The sequence below is a fragment of the Esox lucius genome, chromosome 8 (genome assembly GCF_011004845.1).
Source record: "Esox lucius isolate fEsoLuc1 chromosome 8, fEsoLuc1.pri, whole genome shotgun sequence".
In the NCBI taxonomy this organism is placed as follows: domain Eukaryota; kingdom Metazoa; phylum Chordata; class Actinopteri; order Esociformes; family Esocidae; genus Esox; species Esox lucius.
The window spans coordinates 3832587-3854303 of NC_047576.1; the positions used below are offsets into that span (position 1 = coordinate 3832587).

Here is a 21717-nt window from a genome sequence, read left to right on the forward strand (position 1 = left end):
CTGGGTCTTCCAGCATGACAACGACCCGAAACACACAGCCAGGGCAACTAAGGAGTGGCAAGCATCTCAAAGTCCTGGAGTGGCCTAGCCAGTCTCCAGACCTAAACCCAACAGAAAATCTTTAGAGGGAGCTGAAAGTCCGTATTGCCCAGCGACAGCCCCGAAACCTGAAGGATCTGGAGAAGGTCTGTATGGAGGAGTGGGCCAAAATCCCTGCTGCAGTGTGTGCAAACCTGGTCAAGAACTACAGGAAACGTATGATCTCTGTAATTGCAAACAGGTTTCTGTACCAAATATTAAGTTCTGCTTTTCTGATGTATCAAATACTTATGTCATGCAATAAAATGCAAATTAATTACTTAAAAATCATACAATGTGATTTTCTGGATTTTTGTTTTAGATTCTATCACTAACAGTTGAAGAATAACTATGATAAAAATGACAGACTTCTACATGCTTTGTAAGTGGGAAAACCTGCAAAATCGGCAGTGTATCAAATGCTTGTTCTCCCCACTGTGTGTGTGTGTGTGTGTATATATATTTGAGGGATATATATATCCCTCAATTAGCTTAGAAATGATCACTCGTATGATTTGAAAAAAAAGTTATATAGATCTTTCATACTTTAATGGTACTACTTATAGCTGCTTTAGTTCAAAGGTTAAATTCAGTAAAAGTTGTTAGATTCTATCCACTTTTGATCCATGAGCAAAATCATAAAACCGGAAGTCAGGGGAGAAATTCATTATCTTTATTAGCATGAGTCCATAATCTCACAAAGTGCAGAGTTTGCTTTGCATACACTTTGAAAGTTACTCTGATAGTGATTTGATGGGATGAACCATAATGACAAGCCCTCTCAGATAGCCTTGTGTAATTAGATTGTTTGTGTGGAAATGTTGGCTGAAGTACAATAATTAATCTCTCTGTTACAGCTGTTTGAGGTCCTCCACTTCTTAGCGGAGAACTTTATCTTTTCCTACATGGGACTGGCACTGTTCACCTTCCAGAACCACATCTTCAGCCCAATTTTCATAATTGGGGCCTTTGTATCCTTTAACCCAGAGCAGTCACAGAGTACTAGAACGTTACTCCCACTGCTCAGGTTTTTATGCAACCTCCTCCATGTTTCACTGACACCTCCTCCATGTTTCACTGACACCTCCTCCATGTTTCCTAGATACACTCTTGTCTGAGTCTTTTTCTTTATATTTGTTTTTGTATTGTCCAGTTTGCTCTCCTTAGGTGTTGTTTGTTTTGTACTTGTTCTAAAGCATCTTTGGGTCCCAGAAAAGCTCTATATAAGTTTAATGTATTCTTTTTATTATTATTATTTATGAAATTCTCCATGTTTCCCTGCTACCTCCAGCCCATTTCCCCTTCTACCTCCTCCATGTTTCCCTGCAAATTCTTACATGTTCCCTGCTAAAAAGTCTTTATATTGCATAGTTCTCTTGATGTGATGATAAACTGACATTGTTTATTCTGGGGACAGTGTGTGTGCTGAGGTTATAACCTAGCTTAGTATTTATTCATGTAATCAGTTCCCTCCTGATCAGGATAGTTAAGCTCCAGCGGCACTAATAAGCTCTAAGACTTCCTTCAGGCCCTTTAAATTGTATGTCTGTGTCGCCTAACCTGCCTCCTCACTTGGTTTACCTCTATATCAACAGACCACCTTTCAGCCACCTGTAGGGTAAAAAGGAGGCTGCTGTATTTATTTAACCTTTTTGATGGTTACACTTTAAGGGAGCCTGGTAAACTTGGATTAGGTTACAGTAACCTGATAAACTCTCTGGATAGATTACAGTAACCTGATAAACACTCTGGATAGATTACAGTAACCTGATAAACTCTCTGGATAGATTACAGTAACCTGATAAACTCTCTGGATAGATTACAGTAGCCTGATAAACTCTCTGGATAGATTACAGTAGCCTGATAAACACTCTGAATAGATTACAGTAACCTGCTGGTTGCATTGGCATTGTTCCTGTCTGTTCATCACAAGGATTGTGATATATTTCAGATTTTCCAATATAAAGTGGCCTCCTTAACCCATCCATCAGTTAGCCATCTTTATTGGACGGGCCTCCAACATCTACCCCCTGTCCTTCCTGCTCAACCTGGGCCGCAGACACAAGATCGGGGGGAACTTCCAGCACATGATGATGTTCGCAGGTAGAGAGACATGATCTTTGTGGATGTCTGTGGTGATTAACAGCCTTTAATGCATTCAAGATATACAGTAGGAACTATAGAGATTTTGGGAACCTCCAGCTTGTTGTCTGACTATAGCAAACTTTTCTGCAAACTATTCTGTACTGATGGGCACTAATATGGCAAGTCTGTATTGATGTCTGTTGCCACAGTTATATTAAGGTTTCAATTCTTTATGTGCCAAGCAAGATCTGAACTGAAATGGATAAAACAAATCAGCTAGCTGTGGCTGCCACTTTAAGAGAATATTTAACTAGACCTGTATATATAAAATATGTGCCTGTTCCACCTCTGGATCAAACTCTTAAGCAGTGAATTGTCTCCTTTATCTTTACTAGAGAGAAGGCAGTTTGTTGCCACTGCTTTTGTAAATGTGGCTTTATGAAGACGATTGATTAATTGGTTTGTGTTCATCCAGGCCTGCGGGGGGCGATGGCATTTGCCCTGGCCATTAGAGACACAGCGACTTACGCCCGGCAGATGATGTTCACCACCACCCTCCTCATCGTCTTCTTCACGGTCTGGGTGTTTGGTGGAGGCACCACCCCCATGTTGTCATGGCTACACATCAGGTTAGAACATCCTTCACTTCTGCTCCTCCATTTAAGCATGTGTTCTAAGGAAAACCCTATTTCAGTGGTAGTTTAAGCCTGTGTTCTAAGGAAAACCCTATTTCAGTGGTAGTTAAAGCTCCTCTGTCTAGGCTTGTTTTCTAAATAAATTCCTATTCCGGTGGTACTCACGCCTTTTCTTGGGGACCCCCAGACTGTTCACTTTTATCTCCGAACTAGCTCCCCAAAATCATCTTAAGTGCTCACTGAAATGTTAGCTAATGTTTCCTGGTCCCTGGGAAAGCAGAATTATAGTCTGGTGTAATTTTGAAGAGGCTGTTTAAGTCTGTCCCTCCATGTGAAATTGTCGAATCATACAAGGAAAAGTTGGGATGAAACTCTATTCTTTTTGTTCACTGATGGAACCGGGTTAGTTGCAGTGGCCCTTTTTAATCAAGATTACAGTGATATTTTTTGTTTGTAATCAGCAGTTACTTATTGCCTGTCAGTGTGGATGAGCTGTGTGTTGTCCAGGAGGTGGGGATAGAGAGCACTACTACAGCTTTGCCCCTCTTTCACCTGTCTGATTGCACCTCCATATCCATCCGCCTGCTAGATAGTTCCCTGTCTGTCACTATGGGAACTGCTGGGTGATTGGAACAGTACAGTGTTCACTGTAGTACCAGCTGAACTGAAGTACATCCACTTCACATTGTTGTCATTCCTGAATCCAAGTCCTTTAAAGGATCTGGCAGTGCCAAGTGGAGTGTTGTCAGGTCACTTTGCTGACAGGCAGGGCAGGGCTGGCTGTGTAAACCTAATGAGATATGGCTAATAGTATGTCTGTTCCCTCTGTACCTGTTACTGAAGGGGATTGTGGGTAGTGATGTGTTCCTTTTTAATGACTAATGCTGTCTCAGTAACCTGCCTCAGCACACTTGGGGCTGTGTGTCCAGTGTGGGTTTAATCTGCGTAACAGCATGTGTTTTCCTGGTATGAACAATTAAGTTGTTAGTCCTGTCATTAGTGGTGTCGTTGCTAGCGCAGTTAGTAGGCTCGTTTGTAGGGTTGTTATTATGGCTGGGTTAGGGTTGTTAGTTGGGCTGTTAGTGTGGTTGTTAGTAGCAGCCCCGGTGTCACGAGGGGGCGATTCATGTTCTGCCCCCCCCCAGTTTCAGTTTTAAATACTCCATAGAAAAATAGCAAAAAAAAGATTAGCCCCCTCGCCAGTATTATATGCCCCCTCAGTCACTTCGTCCTTGCGCCGGGCCTGGTTAGTAAAGTGTATTGGACCATATTTTACTATCCGAATAGTATGTGTTGTTATTCGAATAGTATTTGGTTAACCGAAATACATGTTTTTAAAAACTACAGATACCACATGAGCGCTACTTCAAAACGCACGAAGGACTGGGTTTGTTGTTCTCATGTAACATTGGCTCAATGACCTTCCGTGTAACAAAAAAGCGACTGCGTTTATGGAGGAAGCCGTGTGGTTGACACGCAAAACTACAGAACTAGAAGACAAAATTAATCAACACACAAGACTGAGATTATTATATGGAAGAGTCTAGAGAAGCTAGTTAGCTAAGCTAGCCAGCTGTATGCTATTTGCTTAACTCACCGGTTTCTGCACTCTCAACCGCCTTTCGATTCCACAGCTGAACTTGACGTAGCGTTTTGTGGCCAAATATTTTTTCAGGAGGTAACATTAATTCAGTAAATATATTATATCTTACATTGAATTAGTTGACTTTAATCCCCTTGCTAACAGTAGGCTAAGAAGTATATATTGCGTTATTCTGACCGACTGAGCCCGACCTACCGCTTTGATTGAGGAACGTAAACAACAAACACGTGCGCATGTTATAAAAACGACTTAAAACGGTATACTTTTTAAAATGTCATGGTATATCGTCGTCGTATGTAAAAATTTTAGATTGGAATTTTAAATGTATTTAGAAAAATTACATTTCGGGTATTTGAGTATTCGACCATCCGTGCCGTTCCACAGTGGGGATGTTATTAGGGCAGTTAGTGGGGTTGTAATGTGGGGCTATTAGTAGGGTTGTAATGTGGGGCTATTAGTAGGGTTGTACTGTGGGGCAGTTAGTAGGGTTGTACTGTGGGGCTGTTAGTAGCGTTGTACTGTAGGGCTGTTAGTAGGGTTGTACTGTGGGGCTGTTAGTTGGGTCCTCATCTGTTCAGCACCAGCTCTCTGTGGATCATATGCTCTGCCCATCTCCTGGCCAGGACCGATGAGTGAGTGTTTAGTGTGCACATCCCAGAATCCCTGCATGCATGGCTGAGACTGGTGCCAAGGGACACTTTATAAAGCTGAGTGCTTATACTGTTTATTGAACTGAGTCTATAATCCTCCCCCCATTACCGCAATAGAAGTGTGGTTCTAGATAACGACCTACAGCAGCGCACTGAGGATAATGACCAGAGATGGTAACCATAGACACGATCAAATTTAATTCGCTGAGATCAATGACCAGAGATAACATCCATAGACACCACTTGTTCCTCAAGTGGACCAGGGATGTTTAACATAGAACAAAGTTGCCGTCATTGATTATAAAGGACTGATTTCTTATGGGCTGTTTCTGTGCGACTGGGTTCATCTGGGCTGTTTCAGTGCAACTGGGTTCGTGTGGGCTGTTTCTGTGCGACTGGGTTCATATGGGCTGTTTCAGTGTGACTGGGTTCATATGGGCTGTTTCAGTGTGACTGGGTTCATATGGGCTGTTTCAGTGTGACTGGGTTCATATGGGCTGTTTCAGTGTGACTGGGTTCATGTGGGCTGTTTCAGTGTGACTGGGTTCATGTGGGCTGTTTCAGTGTGACTGGGTTCATATGGGCTGTTTCAGTGTGACTGGGTTCATATGGGCTGTTTCAGTGTGACTGGGTTCATGTGGGCTGTTTCAGTGTGACTGGGTTCATGTGGGCTGTTTCAGTGTGACTGGGTTCATGTGGGCTGTTTCAGTGTGACTGGGTTCATGTGGGCTGTTTCAGTGTGACTGGGTTCATGTGGGCTGTTTCAGTGTGACTGGGTTCATGTGGGCTGTTTCAGTGTGACTGGGTTCATATGGGCTGTTTCAGTGTGACTGGGTTCATGTGGGCTGTTTCAGTGTGACTGGGTTCATATGGGCTGTTTCAGTGTGACTGGGTTCATATGGGCTGTTTCAGTGTGACTGGCTGAGGTGCGGTTGTTATTGTTAGATGATCAGCTCCATGCTCGGTAATCTGCTTCTCAATCTGGGTCAGTGTGGTATCCAGCAGGGGGTCCAAAGCTTTTTTATATCTCTGACCGGAGCACATGCGTGGCCATGGACAAGAGCACAGCTTTTTATTGCCACAGTAGCTAATGTGTCACAGCTCTCATCAGCCCTAAAAGCTCATTCCCAGTTACCAGCAGGAAAACCTCACCAGTGAGAATATTAAATGCATTTCAACTGACCATTCTTGGCTCCCTGTTGCCAGCTGGCTGGCTGATAGTGGTTAGCAACATTACACTTAACCGCAGGCTATTAGTTACCGCCGTTCAGTTTGAAGTTCTAATGGAAATATAATAATCTAAAAGATAAATCATGTCAATGGAAGCTTGTCACATTCACAGGCACACTGACTCACCAGCTGGCCGTTGCCATGTCATGTTACTGCCCATATGTGCATTCTACTGGCAGCCAAGTCCTGATGTCCCTGTGCCAATCTGAGGGCATCCCTGGATATCATGTGCCACACGGCATCCTGTTAACCACAGACTTACGTTGACAGGGAAGTCACAACTTTTTAAAGGTCCGCCTTGTTGTTGTGAAGCAGAAACCAAACATGAAACCACACTGGCGTAGCTTTGTCACGACATTTCTCAACAGATAACTAGATTAACTCGGTGTGTCAAAACTAAAAAGAGGCTAGTAATCAATTCCACTAACGTGGGGCTCAATATGTCAGGTCGTGCCTCTCCACAGGGTGACCCTCTCTAGATAAAATAAAAGCTGGGCCCGACCGGGTGTCCAAGACTCTCAGCCAACAGAGCTCTGCAGTGGACAGCGTTCTGTGTTGTAATCTGCCCCCATTGAACTGAGGGACCTGAGCATAGAGGAATTCATGACTGCCTGCTGCATGCATGCAGGTTATATAACCACGGTTAAGTACTGGAAGGAACCAAGCGAGGCAGGATTTATTTCTGTGAACAGTAACCACCGTTTTTTGTTTTGATTGAGGTTTCTGTACTGTTTGTGTTCACTAAAAACACATATACATTAACCAAGCTAAACATCATGAATGGACAGCTGGTCGACCATGGCGAGGCCTGTTCTGAGTGGAACCTGTCCTGTTAAACCGCTGGATGGTCTTGGCCACGGTGCTGCAGCACAGTTTCAGGGTCTTGGCAATCTTCTTATAGCCTAGGTCATCTTTATGTAGAGCAATAATTCTTTTTTTCAGATCCTCAGAGAGTTCTTTGCCTTGAGGTGGCATGTTGAACTTCCAGTGACCAGTATGAGGGAGTGTGAGAGCGATAGCACCAAATTTAACACACCTGCTCCTGATTCACACCTGAGACCTTGTAACACTAACGAGTCACATGACACCGGGGAGGGAAAATGGCTAATTGGGCCCAATTTGGACATTTTCACTTGGGGTGTTCTCACTTTTGTTGCCAGCGCTTTAGACAATAATGGCTGTGTGTTGAGTTATTTTGAAGGGACAGCAAATTTGCACTGTTATACAAGCTATACACTCACTACTTTACATTGTAGCAAAGTATCATTTCTTCAGTGTTTACAAAAATGTGAGGGCTGTACTCACTTTTGTGAAATACTGTATATCACATTGCATCTGTAGCAAAAGAGAATGGTCAGCGGGGTTGTGTTGTTTACATTTACAATGTCCAAAATTGTAATCACAAACTTAATTTTTTAGAAGGTGGTGAGCTGCGATCCAATCTTTTGCAGGAGAGAACTTTCTTAATGGCTGCCTAGTTGTCCCATCTAAAATAATGAATGAACATGTATAGACGGTCTGACCAAGATGTGTCCGTAGTAGATACCTACACTGTATTTTCTATGAATGTTTTTACTGGTCAAAACTGTAGGGAAGGAAATAAGTGCTTCTTGGTCACTTGTTAAAATTCACTCCATTCTGATCAGGTCTCCATACAACACAGGAACCAAGCCACTTTTGGTTGTGAAGCACAAACAATATATTTTTGGAGATTCATGTATTACAATAATGTAGGCTTATGTCAGAAATCCGATAAAACATGGAGCTTTGTCGTTGTACATGCTGATCTTTTAAAGTGAATCTGACTACAGTGATTATGTTATTGTTCACTTACCCTGATGGCCAAGAGTGTCAAATGCTTTTGAGAAGCCAATGCTGATGGCTGCATAATGCTGCTTCCTGTCCAGTGAATTAGCTAAGACATTTAAATATGCTGTACTGTTTTGCTTTATTCAACTGCATATTCAGTCTGACAGTACAGTGTTGTGTGAAAGTATGTGAATAACTTGTGCAATTACACTGTAGATCTTCTTTAGTGTTGACCGTAAACTCTTTATTTAATTTATTTATTTCAGGACCAGTATTTTTTATCTGACATAACAGGTTTATGAATACAAATTCCATCTGTTGGTTTAGAGGTATGTGTGCGTGTGGTAGAAAAACTAAATTAAAAAGGAATTCGTGCTGGTGAGCAAATAAGTAATTAGGTACCAAATGAACCAATCGGTGGTGAGATTCTTTGAAAAAAGTTTGGGACTTAAGAAATCAAGACGTTGGGGTAAATGGCTTGTGAGGCACTGCTGCATGTCAGCAGACAGGATGAAGAAAATTAACCCTCTGTTTCTATAGGTGTTGAGAAACTGTATGTGTCCAACAGACATTGGGTCCCTTATGCTATTCAGGTGATTTGGAAATTTAAATAAAGTTTAACTAGGCATAGTTTTGGGTAGAAGTCTGTTTTATGCCCTCGGTTCCTCCAGTGTTCTACTATAAATCCAGCTTTATACCCGCTGTTCCTCCAGTGTTCTGCAATAAATCCAGCTTTATACCCATGGTTCCTCCAGTGTTCTGCTATATATCCATCTTTATACTCATGGTTCCTCCAGTGTTCTGCTATATATCCAGCTTTATTCCCATGGTTCCTCCAGTGTTCTGCTGTAAATCCAGCTTTATACCCATGGTTCCTCTAGTGTTCTGCTATAAATCCAGCTTAATACTCACGGTTCCTCCAGTGTTCTGCTATAAATCCAGCTTTATACTCACGGATCCTCCAGTGTCCTACCATAAATACAGATTTATACCCACGGTTCCTCTAGTGTTCTGCTATATATCCAGATTTATACCCACGGTTCTTCCAGTGTTCTGCTATATATCCAGCTTTATACCCACGGTTCCTCCAGTTATCCGCTATATATCCAGCTTTATACCCATTGTGCTGGATAACACTGTGTTATTGGGTGCATTTGGCGAAAACTTTGACTGACTTTATATCCATGGTTCTACTGGAGTGTGGATGTACCTGTCGTTCTAGAGTTGGGGACATCAACAATGCCTCTGCAGAAGACAAGGAGATATTACGTCATCGACACCATAAACTTTGGCAGTATGTCAGGTGACGTGTTCTTCTTCACCTCTCACAGTGGTCTGCTCAGGGTGGTGATGGGATGAGGTTACGGCATCACAAGGTCACCTATACTCAGTCTGTTTTGTCACTGGTTGACATTGGTGTGGGGTGTAGCTAGTGGGCTTGTGGTTTTCACTGTGCTAGTCTCAAACCAGTGAGACCAAAACTGAATCCAACATCTGTAAGGTTACATAATATTTGCAGTATTGTAGAAAACAGAACCAGCTATGAAAGCATTGTGCAACATTGACCACATTTTCATGTCAATCAAGCAACAGATGGATTGACATGATTGATTGACACTCGAGGTGGGGTAGTTGGCTGTTAGTACCACACGACGTGAAACAGGGTTTTATGATCCCGCCCACTCAGTCAGCTGTTCCTGAGCCTATCACACGGCAGCATCATGGAGACATCACACCCCATTCCCTGGAAGTTAATCAATAGACCAGTGGGAACAGAGCTGAGCCGTGGAGAGAGGAGGGGATTTAACTCTCCGAATGTGAGCGTTTCAAACCGATCTTTTGCGTTCACTGATCAGTGCGATAAGGTCATGAAGGCCTCTGCTCCTCTCTCCTCCCCTCAGAACAGCAGCGTGTCGGCCTCTCTCCTCCCCTCAGAACAGCAGCGTGTCGGCCTCTGCTCCTCTCTCCTCCCCTCAGAACAGCAGCGTGACGGCCTCTGCTCCTCTCTCCTCCCCTCAGAACAGCAGCGTGATGGCCTCTGCTCCTCTCTCCTCACTTCAGAACACCAGCGTCATGTCCTCTGCTCCTCTCTCCTCCCCTCAGAACACCAGCGTCATGTCCTCTGCTCCTCTCTCCTCCCCTCAGAACACCAGCGTCATGTCCTCTGCTCCTCTCTCCTCCCCTCAGAACACCAGCGTCATGTCCTCTGCTCCTCTCTCCTCCCCTCAGAACACCAGCGTCATGTCCTCTGCTCCTCTGCTCCTCCCCTCAGAACACCAGCGTCATGTCCTCTGCTCCTCTGCTCCTCCCCTCAGAACACCAGCGTCATGTCCTCTGCTCCTCTGCTCCTCCCCTCAGAACACCAGCGTCATGTCCTCCACAGCCACACGTGCTGTACTCATCTCAACCCTGGTTCATATGCTGGTCAGCAATGCACTTCTTAGAGAATAGGGTCCAGTGTGTCTCCGGGATCGGAACCTGACACCCCAGCCTGGACAGACAACCGGGATCATTATCTGAGCCTGTTTCATATAACAGGCCCTTTCCTGAGGCGGCCGCGGGCCCCAGCATGCATTGCTGTTCCTCTTTGTTTTGAGGGCCTCTGACATCAATACGACCTCACCTCTAAAGAGCCGTGTGCAGCCACCTCCGATCGTTCCGTTACCCCCTCTCTCCTTTTGCCCTCCTCCACCGCAGGGGCTTGTGGATGGCCAGTAGTGGGAAGGAGAGAAACGGGAGGTAGATGACTGGCTGGATGGTAAAATGGATGATTGGGTGGATAGATGACGGGCCGGCCTAAAGGTTCTGTGGCTGGCAGTGTTTGGGGTTGTCAGGGGCTGTTTTTACAGTTGCTGTCCTAGCGAACAGACTGCTTCCTGTTGAACCGAAGAAGATGTATTCGTTTTTGCAACCTAGTTCTCCTCCACACAAAAGACATGGGCTAATATAGAGAGGAATGTAGAGAACTGAATGTGTTCTAGCTCTCCCAGTAACAGAAGACATAGTTTGATGTACACTGGAATACAGAGGACTTTAATTTCATGATGTCCAATTTGTTACTGAACCTCTGCTTCATTGCATCAATTCCCACCGGACTCACGTCAATGTCGTGATATGGCTTCTAAGGCACATATAATCACTGTGCTGGTTCGTGTCATGCTGTTTGCTCAATCAGGAAGTTTAAACCCAAAACATCCTTAGGTATCAAAAGCAACGCACTCTCCGTCTTCTACCGTGATTGAGCTGAAAGTTGCCCAAGCCGCCACAAGGAGTCGCTACAGTGCGCAGAGGCAAGGCAACCATATTCAATAAGTAGCCCCCGCAAACCTGGACAGTGCTGGCCAACTGCACCCTGAAACACCTGGGCTTATTTGTGAGCAGTATTCAAACCTGGGTCTGATACCGCTAACTGAGCAGCAGTGATTTCACCACTGGGCTGTTCACCACTTGGCTGTTCACCCCTGGGCTGTTCACCACTACCATGTTCAGCGGCCTCAGAGTGTCCCTTCTACGGTCAGATACAGCAGATGATACTCATAGGGGTTTATTTTCTTTGACCGTGTTTTGTTGTATTCTTCATTCTTAAGTGTTCTCCGTTCTATTCCTTTTCATTCTAATCCTTGTTATGGTGTGAATCCGACTCCATGGTGTAATTACAGACAGGTTCATTCTACAGTAATTACAGAGGAAACACTGTTAATCAGTTAACAGTTTTTTTCCCTGAAAACAACACCTGCTCTGTCTGTGGTTTAACTCTACGTGCAGCCTTTCACAGCTCAAGTTTCCATACACTTCTTTAAACATAGGACTACAGTGTTTTTCTTTTGTCTTTAGGAGGTACCGGACATTGATATCCGCCTGTCTTTCTTGTGTCTCTGCACGAGTGGTTGTTGGTGTGTACTTGTGGTTGATTTTAGCTGAGTAATTGTGGTGAACTGTTAATGCGAGACACTTCTGCAGCTCTTCGTTTGAACATAACTGTGTGTGTGTGTGTTTGTGTGTCTGTGTGATGCTATCTATTCACTGTTGGCCAAAGGTGTGTTTATACAATATACGTTTTGACCTTTGAGGCCTTCTAACTTATTGTATCTACCTGCAGGGTTGGCGTTGACCCAGATCAAGACCTGCAACAATGTGGAGATAACTTCCTGGTCTTACAAGGGGTGAGTCTGTGGTTATGTACTCCCAATGTGCAGGTTCAAGTAGTCTGTGGTTCTGTAAAAAATCCTACAATGTGATTTTCTGGATTTTTCCCCCTCATTTTGTCTCTCATAGTTAAAGTGTACCTATGATGAAAATTACAGGCCTCTCTCATCTTTTTAAGTGGGAGAACTTGCACAATTGGTGGCTGACTAAATACTTTTTTGCCCCACTGTATTTAAAACCTTTGAAATTCAGCTGCAGTGTAATAAAGTGTAATAAAAATATATGTTATTGTGCTTTTAATTAGTGAAGAATAAGGGATTTAGATTACTCTGATATGACTTCCCATTCCTCTGCCAGAAATGACTACTATGCTACAAATGTAAGGTCCCTTATTCAAATATTATATTTCAAGCATGGATTAAACCATGAAGACCACGGCACCTATTGTTTTAAATTCTCATAGGACAGTGATTGGTGAATGGGTAACAATAACCAACCAGTTATTTGGTGTCTCTTTAAGCACGTCCAAGCTAATAATTAAGCTGTGGATGATGTATTAAACCACCCAGAAACATTGAAGACACCATGGTCCTTCTGAATTGCTCTTCAACAGCAACAGAGTTCGGTTGTTGAGATGTGAACTGAGGATGGATCAGCCACATTTTAGCGCTCTAAAAAAAAAAGACAGAAGACTCCTTCAGGTGCACTCTAATGCCCCGCTCTAATGCCCCGCTCTAATGCCCCGCTCTAATGCCCCGCTCTAATGCCCCGCTCTAATGCCCCGCTCTAATGCCCCGCTCTAATGCCCCACTGTTGTCCCCGGCCAAGTGACATCCAAGTGACCTGTATAGAGAACTACTCTTAGTACTCACACAGGGTTAAAACACACAGAGTACTCAACGTTGTGCAGAACAAAACAATATGAGTATTTCCTGAATTTATATATACTACAAAACTGTATTACATCTCCAAGAACTGTGTATGTTGTGTGCGTGCACCTGTGTGCGTGCACGCGTATGTGCGCGCGTGCTTGCATGCGCGCACAGTCCCGTTGTGCCCAGAGGTCTTGGTTTTTCTGTCAGATTGTGCTGCTAGGTAGTGTTATCTGCACCAATCAGAAAGAGATTTATCTTTCTCGATCAGATAAGAATGTGTGAGAATGCTGTTTGTATACTTTCTCAGCATTCTGTGCATTTGACTGACATTACAAACTGACTCTAGTAGCACTTGTTCTGCTTGTTGTTGGATGTTTCTACAGTTCTGGTTGATTTAGGGGTCGTGACCTATCTAGGCAGGCATCAATGGGAAAAGACTCCTCTTTAAAAATCCGCTTCAGATCACAAAGCCATCTTCCGTGTTCGTGGTTCACGGTAAGGTGATGCTCCGAAGTATTTTTCTTTTTATAGATTGCTGACGTGCTTTGTAATTTGGAGCCAAGAAACCAGTGCACAAATTACATGATTATATATATTTTTTACATTTTAATAATTTAGTAGATGCTCTTATCCAGAGGCCGTTCATCTGTGTGGATGTATTTTCGTAGTTAATTCATATCGGCCCCCGTATGAAACCAACACCGGACCCTGGCTGGTACCTTGCTGCATTCCAACATGTAGTTGACCGATATGGATTATGTTTGAGCTGATGCTGATTGTATAGAATTTGGTTGTCGATGGCCAAAATCTACTGCTGATAATCAATATGGGATCAAGAATAAAAATGAATGACAATTACACAAAAGTTTTTTTTGATTTAAGTAGTCTTTTTACAAAAAAAAAAAGAAGGAAAAAAAGGAACTGTGATTCAATAGAAAGAACATGTTGTATAAGTAATATAAAATAATACATAACCAATGTAGAAAGTGCATAACAGGGGAAAATGTAATTACTGATCTGAAAGTCCTTTTGTTATAGTACCATGCGTACCTAGTCGTGTACTTACTGAACTGTAATGAATAACTTTAATCATCCCAATTTAATAATCCCAAATTTAATAATCCCAAATTAGAAATGTTGCCTTAAGGTATTTGGAAAGGAGGAGGTTTGGTCTTTGACTGACTGCTTTGCAAAGTCTGATGTATTCAGTTCTTACATGTACACATTTACGTCTGGAACATCATTGCTGCTATCCCTGGATTTCAGTTGCCCATGTTACCTTCAATTTGTCTTCATTGCACATCTATACAACCCACTTGCAACATACATTATACTTTTCAATACTTGTAAATTTTTGCCCTCTTCTATTTTGCACTTCTGGTTAGTTGCTCACTGCATTTCATTGTACTGTACTTGTACTGTTCAATGACAATACAGTTGAATTTGGATGATTGATGATGATTCCAGGATCTAATGCTGAAAATAATCTAATAATCTCTGTTTCAAAATGCGTAGTTGTGTTCTGTCTTGAGGGTGTAGAAATGAAAGAAGTCAACTGTCAGTTCTCACCTGCGATTCCAAACCTAAGAACGCAAAATGGAAAGTATAGTATTGTCATTTTCTGTTTCCCGGAACCGGCTGGAACTCGTTTCTTTTCCTGACCTGACCTGACGCGGCTATAACGTCTCAGACAGAACATCGCTGACTCTGCAGCCCACAAGAAATTTGAAATAACCCATTTGACAACTTTAGCTGTCTGAAGACATATTGAATTACAACTGTAGTTGGCTACACTCAACTCTTTTAGAGCGCTGCTGCTGTCTTTGTTGCAAGAGTCTTTTAACAATCATAATTAGAAAAGACTATGAAAAGATGCATACTGTAGCATACCAACCTACAGCATATGCGTCCTGAATGACCCCAGTATATTTATAAACAACAGTGTGTGGGCCAATAGAAATTCAGTTCGGGCCAGTAGTAATTTTGGCCAACTGAGCCAGTGAAAGGAAAAAAGTTGATGGTGACTAGTCTTATTAGCTGCTATGGCACAGATGAGAGTACGGTAGCATTAGTTTGGTCTGTTTGACAGGTTGATTTCTTTCAGTTTGTTGAATAGCTCTGTTTGGTTTGCCATGGCTTGGACGGGTCTGTCCCTGAGCACTACGTCAGCCGTGCCCGACCCAGGGAGGCACCGTTCTCTGCTGCAGGGTCATGGGAACATATGGGCCGGCTGACAGACACAAGGCCCCGATTCCTGAATGACTCAGTCTCAGCGCGCACACACACGCACGTCTCTATTAGACACATTCACAATACATTAGGCTCGGGGGGTGCGCTATGTGGCCTGTATAACACGGGGCTAAGAGCTGTTCTCAGGCATGATGAATGGCGGACCGCCTGGACACAGCACTTACATGTGTTATGTTGGCCATTCACCACAAACCCCTGAGACGCCTTGTCCTGCACACCGCTGTCCACGCAATGTGATGTCATACCCCTGATGTCAACCTGCAGTGTGTGTGTGTCTAATGTCAACCTGCAGTGTGTGTGTCTAATGTCAACCTGCAGTGTGTGTGTGTGTCTAAGGTCAACCTGCACTGTGTGTGTGTGTGTCTAAGGTCAACCTGCAGTGTGTGTGTGTGTGTCTAATGTCAACCTGCAGTGTGTGTGTGTGTGTCTAATGTCAACCTGCAGTGTGTGTGTGTCTAATGTCAACCTGCAGTGTGTGTGTGTGTGTCTAATGTCAACCTGCAGTGTGTGTGTGTGTGTCTAATGTCAACCTGCAGTGTGTGTGTGTGTGTCTAATGTCAACCTGCAGTGTGTGTGTGTGTGTCTAATGTCAACCTGCAGTGTGTGTGTGTGTGTCTAAGGTCAACCTGCAGTGTGTGTGTGTGTCTAATGTCAACCTGCAGTGTGTGTGTCTAATGTCAACCTGCAGTGTGTGTGTGTGTGTCTAATGTCAACCTGCAGTGTGTGTGTGTCTAAGGTCAACCTGCACTGTGTGTGTGTGTGTCTAAGGTCAACCTGCAGTGTGTGTGTGTCTAATGTCAACCTGCAGTGTGTGTGTGTGTGTCTAATGTCAACCTGCAGTGTGTGTGTGTGTGTCTAATGTCAACCTGCAGTGTGTGTGTGTGTGTCTAATGTCAACCTGCAGTGTGTGTGTGTGTCTAATGTCAACCTGCAGTGTGTGTGTCTAATGTCAACCTGCAGTGTGTGTGTGTGTGTCTAATGTCAACCTGCAGTGTGTGTGTGTCTAAGGTCAACCTGCACTGTGTGTGTGTGTGTCTAAGGTCAACCTGCAGTGTGTGTGTGTCTAATGTCAACCTGCAGTGTGTGTGTGTGTGTCTAATGTCAACCTGCAGTGTGTGTGTGTGTGTCTAATGTCAACCTGCAGTGTGTGTGTGTGTGTCTAATGTCAACCTGCAGTGTGTGTGTGTGTGTCTAATGTCAACCTGCAGTGTGTGTGTGTGTGTCTAATGTCAACCTGCAGTGTGTGTGTGTGTGTGTCTAATGTCAACCTGCAGTGTGTGTGTGTGTGTCTAATCCAACCTGCAGTGTGTGTGTGTGTGTCTAATGTCAACCTGCAGTGTGTGTGTGTGTGTCTAATGTCAACCTGCAGTGTGTGTGTGTGTGTCTAATGTCAACCTGCAGTGTGTGTGTGTGTGTCTAATGTCAACCTGCAGTGTGTGTGTGTGTGTCTAATGTCAGCCTGCGGTGTGTGTGTCAAATGTTTGTGTGTGTAAGTGTGTGTGTGTATATGTGTGTGTGTGTCTAATGTCAACCTGCAGTGCGTGTCTAATGATAGCCTGCGGTGTGTGTGTGTGTGTGTGTGTGTGTGTGTGTGTGTGTGTGTGTGTGTGTCAAATGTCAACCTACAGTGTGTGTCAAATGTCAACCTACAGTGTGTGTCAAATGTCAACCTACAGTGGGTGTGTGTGTGTGTGTCTTATGTCAACCTGCAGTGTGTGTCTTATCCCTGTCTACGTACTGTATGTCTGTGTGTTAGTGTGTAATGTCAACGTGGAGTGTGTCTGGGTCTGATGTCAAAGTATTGTGGCATGCACAGGTAGATTCTCAGAGATAATGGAGTGGAATTAGACACAGTATTGCAGAAACTCTGAACATCGCTGTTCTGAAAAGCCACATGTACAGGAAACAACTCAGTCTGTGGTGTTACAGCAATGGTGATGTATTTCATGACCTGTGAACAAACCTCAGCAACTGCAGCTCACAACAACAAGAGCAGCATGTAGAGCAAAGGCTGACTGATGAAGAAGACCGGTCTCCCTGACAGATAATGCCTTCCTAATACAGTCTAATTATATGACCACCCCCCAAAATATTTAAACAGGTTTCATGGCGTCTCCCTAACCACTAACAGAAAGTTTTCTGGTGCACTTAGTTTTTATTTATTTATTTTACATTTTGTCTCTTACGAAATGTCTTGTCCAGTTCCCTGTTATGGTCTTCCTTCATCTATGGAGACTCACAGATAGAGACGTGTCCTCCAATGTGCAGTTGTGCTCATAAGTTTGCATACCCTGGCAGAAATTGTTAAAGTTTGGCACTGATTTTGAAAATATGACTGATCAGGCAAAAAAACTGTCTATTATTTAAGGATAGTGATCATATGAAGCCATTTATTACCTCATAGTTGTTTGGCCCCTTTTTAAATCATAATGATAAAAGAAATCACTCAAATGGCCCGGGTCAAAAGTTTACATACCCTTGAATATTTGGCCTTGTTACAGACACACAAGGTGACACACACAGGTGAAAATGGTAATTAAATGTGAATTTCCCACACCAGTGGCTTTTTAATTTGCAATTAGTGTCTGTGTATAAATAGTCAATGAGTTTGTTAGCTCTCATGTGGATGCACTGAGCAGGCTAGATACTGAGCCATGGCAGAAAAGAACTGTCAAAAGACCTGCATAACAAGGTAATGGGACTTTATAAAGACGGAAAATGGAATAAAACGATTTCCAAAGCCTTGCAAATGCCAGTCAGTAATGTTCTATCAGTTATTAAGAAGTGGAAAATCCGTGGATCTCTTGGGAACAAGCCACGGTCAGGTAGACCAAGAAAGATTTCCGCCAAAACTGACAGAAGAATTGTTTGGGATATAAAGAAAAACCCACAGATAACCTCAGGAAAATGGCTGCTCTGGAAAAAGACGTTGTGTTTGTTTCAAGGAGAACAATACGAAGATACTAAACGATACTGAACAAAAATGAGCTGCATGGTCAAGTTCCGAGAAAGAATCCTTTACTGCCACAAAAAAGCCCGGTAACAATATGCCCGACAACACCTTTATACGCCTCACAGCTTCTGGCACAGTGTAATTTGTTGTGACGAGACCAAAATAGTGCTTTATGGTCACAGCCACAAGTGCTATATTTGGAGAGGGGTCTATAGTGAACAGAATACCATCCCCACTGTGAAGCATGGTGGTGGCTCACTGTTGTTTTGTGGGTGTGTGAGCTCTAAAGGCACAGAGAATCTTGTGAAAATTGAATGCAGCATGTTATCAGAAAATACTGGCAGACAATTTGCATTGTTCTGCACGAAAGCTGTGCATGGGACGCTTTTGGACTTTCCAGCCCGACAATGACCCTAAACACAAGGCCAGGTTGACCCTCCAGTGGTTACAGCAGAAAAAGGTGAAGGTTCTGGAGTGGCCATCACAGTCTCCTGACCTAAATATCATCAAGCCACTCTGGGGAGATCTCATACGTGCACTTCATGCAAGACGACCAACAACTTTGCATGACCTGGAGGCATTTTGCCAAGACAAATGGGCAGCTTTACCACCTGCAAGAATTTGGGGCCTCATAGACAACTAATACAAGACTGCACGCTGTCATTGATGCAAAAGGGGGCAATACACAGTATTAAGAACTAAGGGTATGCAGACTTTTTCGTTTTTTTCTTTGTTGCCATGTTTTGTTTTATGATTGTGCCATTCTGTTATGACCTACAGTTGAATGTGAATCCCATAAGAAATAATATAAATGTGTTTTGCCTGCTCACTCATGTTTTCTTTAAAAATGGTACATATATTACCGATTCTCCAATTCTCCAACTTTTGAGCACAACTGTACATCCCGCCCTTTTCTGCTTGGAATTCTAACCCTAACCCTCAACCAGGAAGAATGACAGATTTACAGAACCCAGTGCGTGAAGTCGCTGGAGGGCAACGAGACAAAAAATAAAACTTTCTGATGTTTGCCCCTCCAACATCAGAGTCATTTATCACTGCCCCATGGGAAACCCCTGGGTATTGTCTGGGTACCCGTGGGTACAACGCCAACAGGGTTCACACCCTGGTTGCCCAGTGTTAGTGTTAGTGTTAGTGTTAGTGTTAGTGTTAGGTCCAATATGACCACCAAACATCAAGCCACCAAAACGACTGCAGTGGCCCTCAGTAACTGAACATTCCCACAGCTTATTAATATGATGTTCATCGCACCAAACCACCCGCAAATGATTCAAGAAGAATCTTAATTATCCTCTTTCTAAATACGTATCCATACAACTGAATAAATATAAATATGTACATGAACTGCAAACTCAAGTCTAGAATAGTTTCACCGCTAATATCCAATCACCTTGTGTGCTCACTGCCCATTGTATAGTTGTGTGTCAGTATTATGTATATTTTGTCTATTCGGGTCCGTATATGTTGTTATCACCAGCAGCTCCGTTACACAAGAACTAGTTCTGGATTTTTTTTTTATGTGCTTATCAAAGAGAGGTTACAGTGATTCTGTACTTGACTAGTAAATCCACTGATGGCTGGTATCCCAACATGCTATGAACACTAGACATACCTGAATAGCAGCACCCCTCAACCGGTAGGGCAAGAAATGCAACTGTTTTTAACACAACGTACAGTAACACAACGTACAGTAGCCTGACAAGGTGTTTACAAACCATTCTCATGCATTCTACATTTGATGCCTGACTCAACACTGGTGTGTGAAAGAGTTATTCTTCCATGTCGCCTGACCAAATTGACGGTCCAGAACCATGCTGTAATGCGATTTGTCCAATTATTTTGGGATTTGACATTTAGGTTGAACCCTGTGGCCACGCCCATCAGTGGAAGCGTTGAAATGAGTATGCACATGCAGGAAAAAGAAGCATCTAGACCTACTGTAAAATATGGTGATGGGTCTTTAATGTTGTGGGGCTATGGAGCTGTTTTCAAAAGCCTGGGGTTTAAATTGAACCGCAGGTGAATACTGACAAGGATCTGGAAAGATACAGAATGATCGACTATAACTCCCGATGTGTTCTCCAACTCAAACATTTTAGATCCGGCCTCTATGCTGTTTAGTGCTGCAACTACTTCACCACAAATTGTTTGCAACAAATGTATTTATTAATTAGTCGTTAATAAGCAGCATGCAGCCGCGAAGAATTTGCAGTGTCTGGGGCTTGAGCAGTGAAAAGACAGTTCTTCTGGACATTTCAGACTTGTTTGGGAGAACATGCAGAGCTGGAGCCCCATTGCATGGGACTGATGGTTCTCACGCCAGGGGAACGCACTGGAGCCATGACAGCAGAGGTTAAATGGTGCATAGCACGATAGATATACGCAAATCAAAAACAAGCATTCCTCTGTCCGCCTTTCAGAGCAGGCCTGTTAGTTTGGCCTCATGGAATGAGTTGTGTTTTGAAAAAAAACAAAGCATTGTTCATCTTGAACGCAAGTTCGCGTGAAATGTTGCCGCCACTAAACCAGTAGTCTACTTGCGCGCATGGAATTTGTTTATAGTCAAACCGTCCTAAATACCTAAAAGTGTTATCTCATTGATGGACCAGTGAGTGTCTGAGTTTGCAAATTATATATCTCCCAGCAATAATGAGTCAAATTATATATCTCCCAGTAATAAAGAGTCATTATATATCTCCCAGCAATAATGAGTCAAATTATATATCTCCCAGCAATAATGAGTCAAATTATATATCTCCCAACAATAATGAGTCAAATTATATATCTCCCAGCAATAATGAGTCAAATTATATATCTCCCAGCAATAATGAGTCAAATTATATATCTCCCAGCAATAATGGGTCAAATTATATATCTCCCAGCAATAAAGAGTCAAATTATATATCTCCCAGCAATAATGAGTCAAATTATATATCTCCCAGCAATAATGAGTCAAATTATATATCTCCCAGCAATAATGAGTCAAATTATTTATCTCCCAGCAATAATGAGTCAAATTATATATCTCCCAGCAATAATGAGTCAAATTATATATCTCCCAGCAATAATGAGTCAAATTATATATCTCCCAGCAATAATGAGTCAAATTATATATCTCCCAGCAATAATGAGTCAAATTATATATCTCCCAGCAATAATGAGTCAATGCATCACAATCCCTAGATAACCTAGCCGCATTCAGAGATTCACCTCACCGTGAACCTCTAACCACCGTGTGATAAAGAGGACTGTTCACCCACTGACGCCGTTACACTGAAAGGACGTGAACCCCACGTCACCCTGAACTACATTGACATCCAACAACCAGTAGAGCAACCAAGTGCTACTCGAGTCAATTTAGGAAGATGAACAGTATGTTGGGAAA

General features: G+C 43.0%; 1 protein-coding gene across 2 annotated transcripts in view; it reads left to right on the top strand.

Annotated features, from left to right (window-relative positions):
* slc9a7 (solute carrier family 9 member 7) overlaps nucleotides 1-21717 on the top strand; it is a 59695-nt gene that overhangs the window by 20196 nt on the left and 17782 nt on the right. The window contains exons 10-14 of one of the 2 annotated variants that reach the window (XM_013134873.4): nucleotides 936-1049; nucleotides 2070-2181; nucleotides 2639-2792; nucleotides 9313-9393; nucleotides 12190-12253. In XM_013134873.4, coding sequence (XP_012990327.1) covers nucleotides 936-1049; nucleotides 2070-2181; nucleotides 2639-2792; nucleotides 9313-9393; nucleotides 12190-12253 — 525 coding nt within the window. The remainder of the gene's footprint in view (nucleotides 1-935; nucleotides 1050-2069; nucleotides 2182-2638; nucleotides 2793-9312; nucleotides 9394-12189; nucleotides 12254-21717) is intronic. The other variant, XM_013134875.4, reaches the window with a different exon arrangement.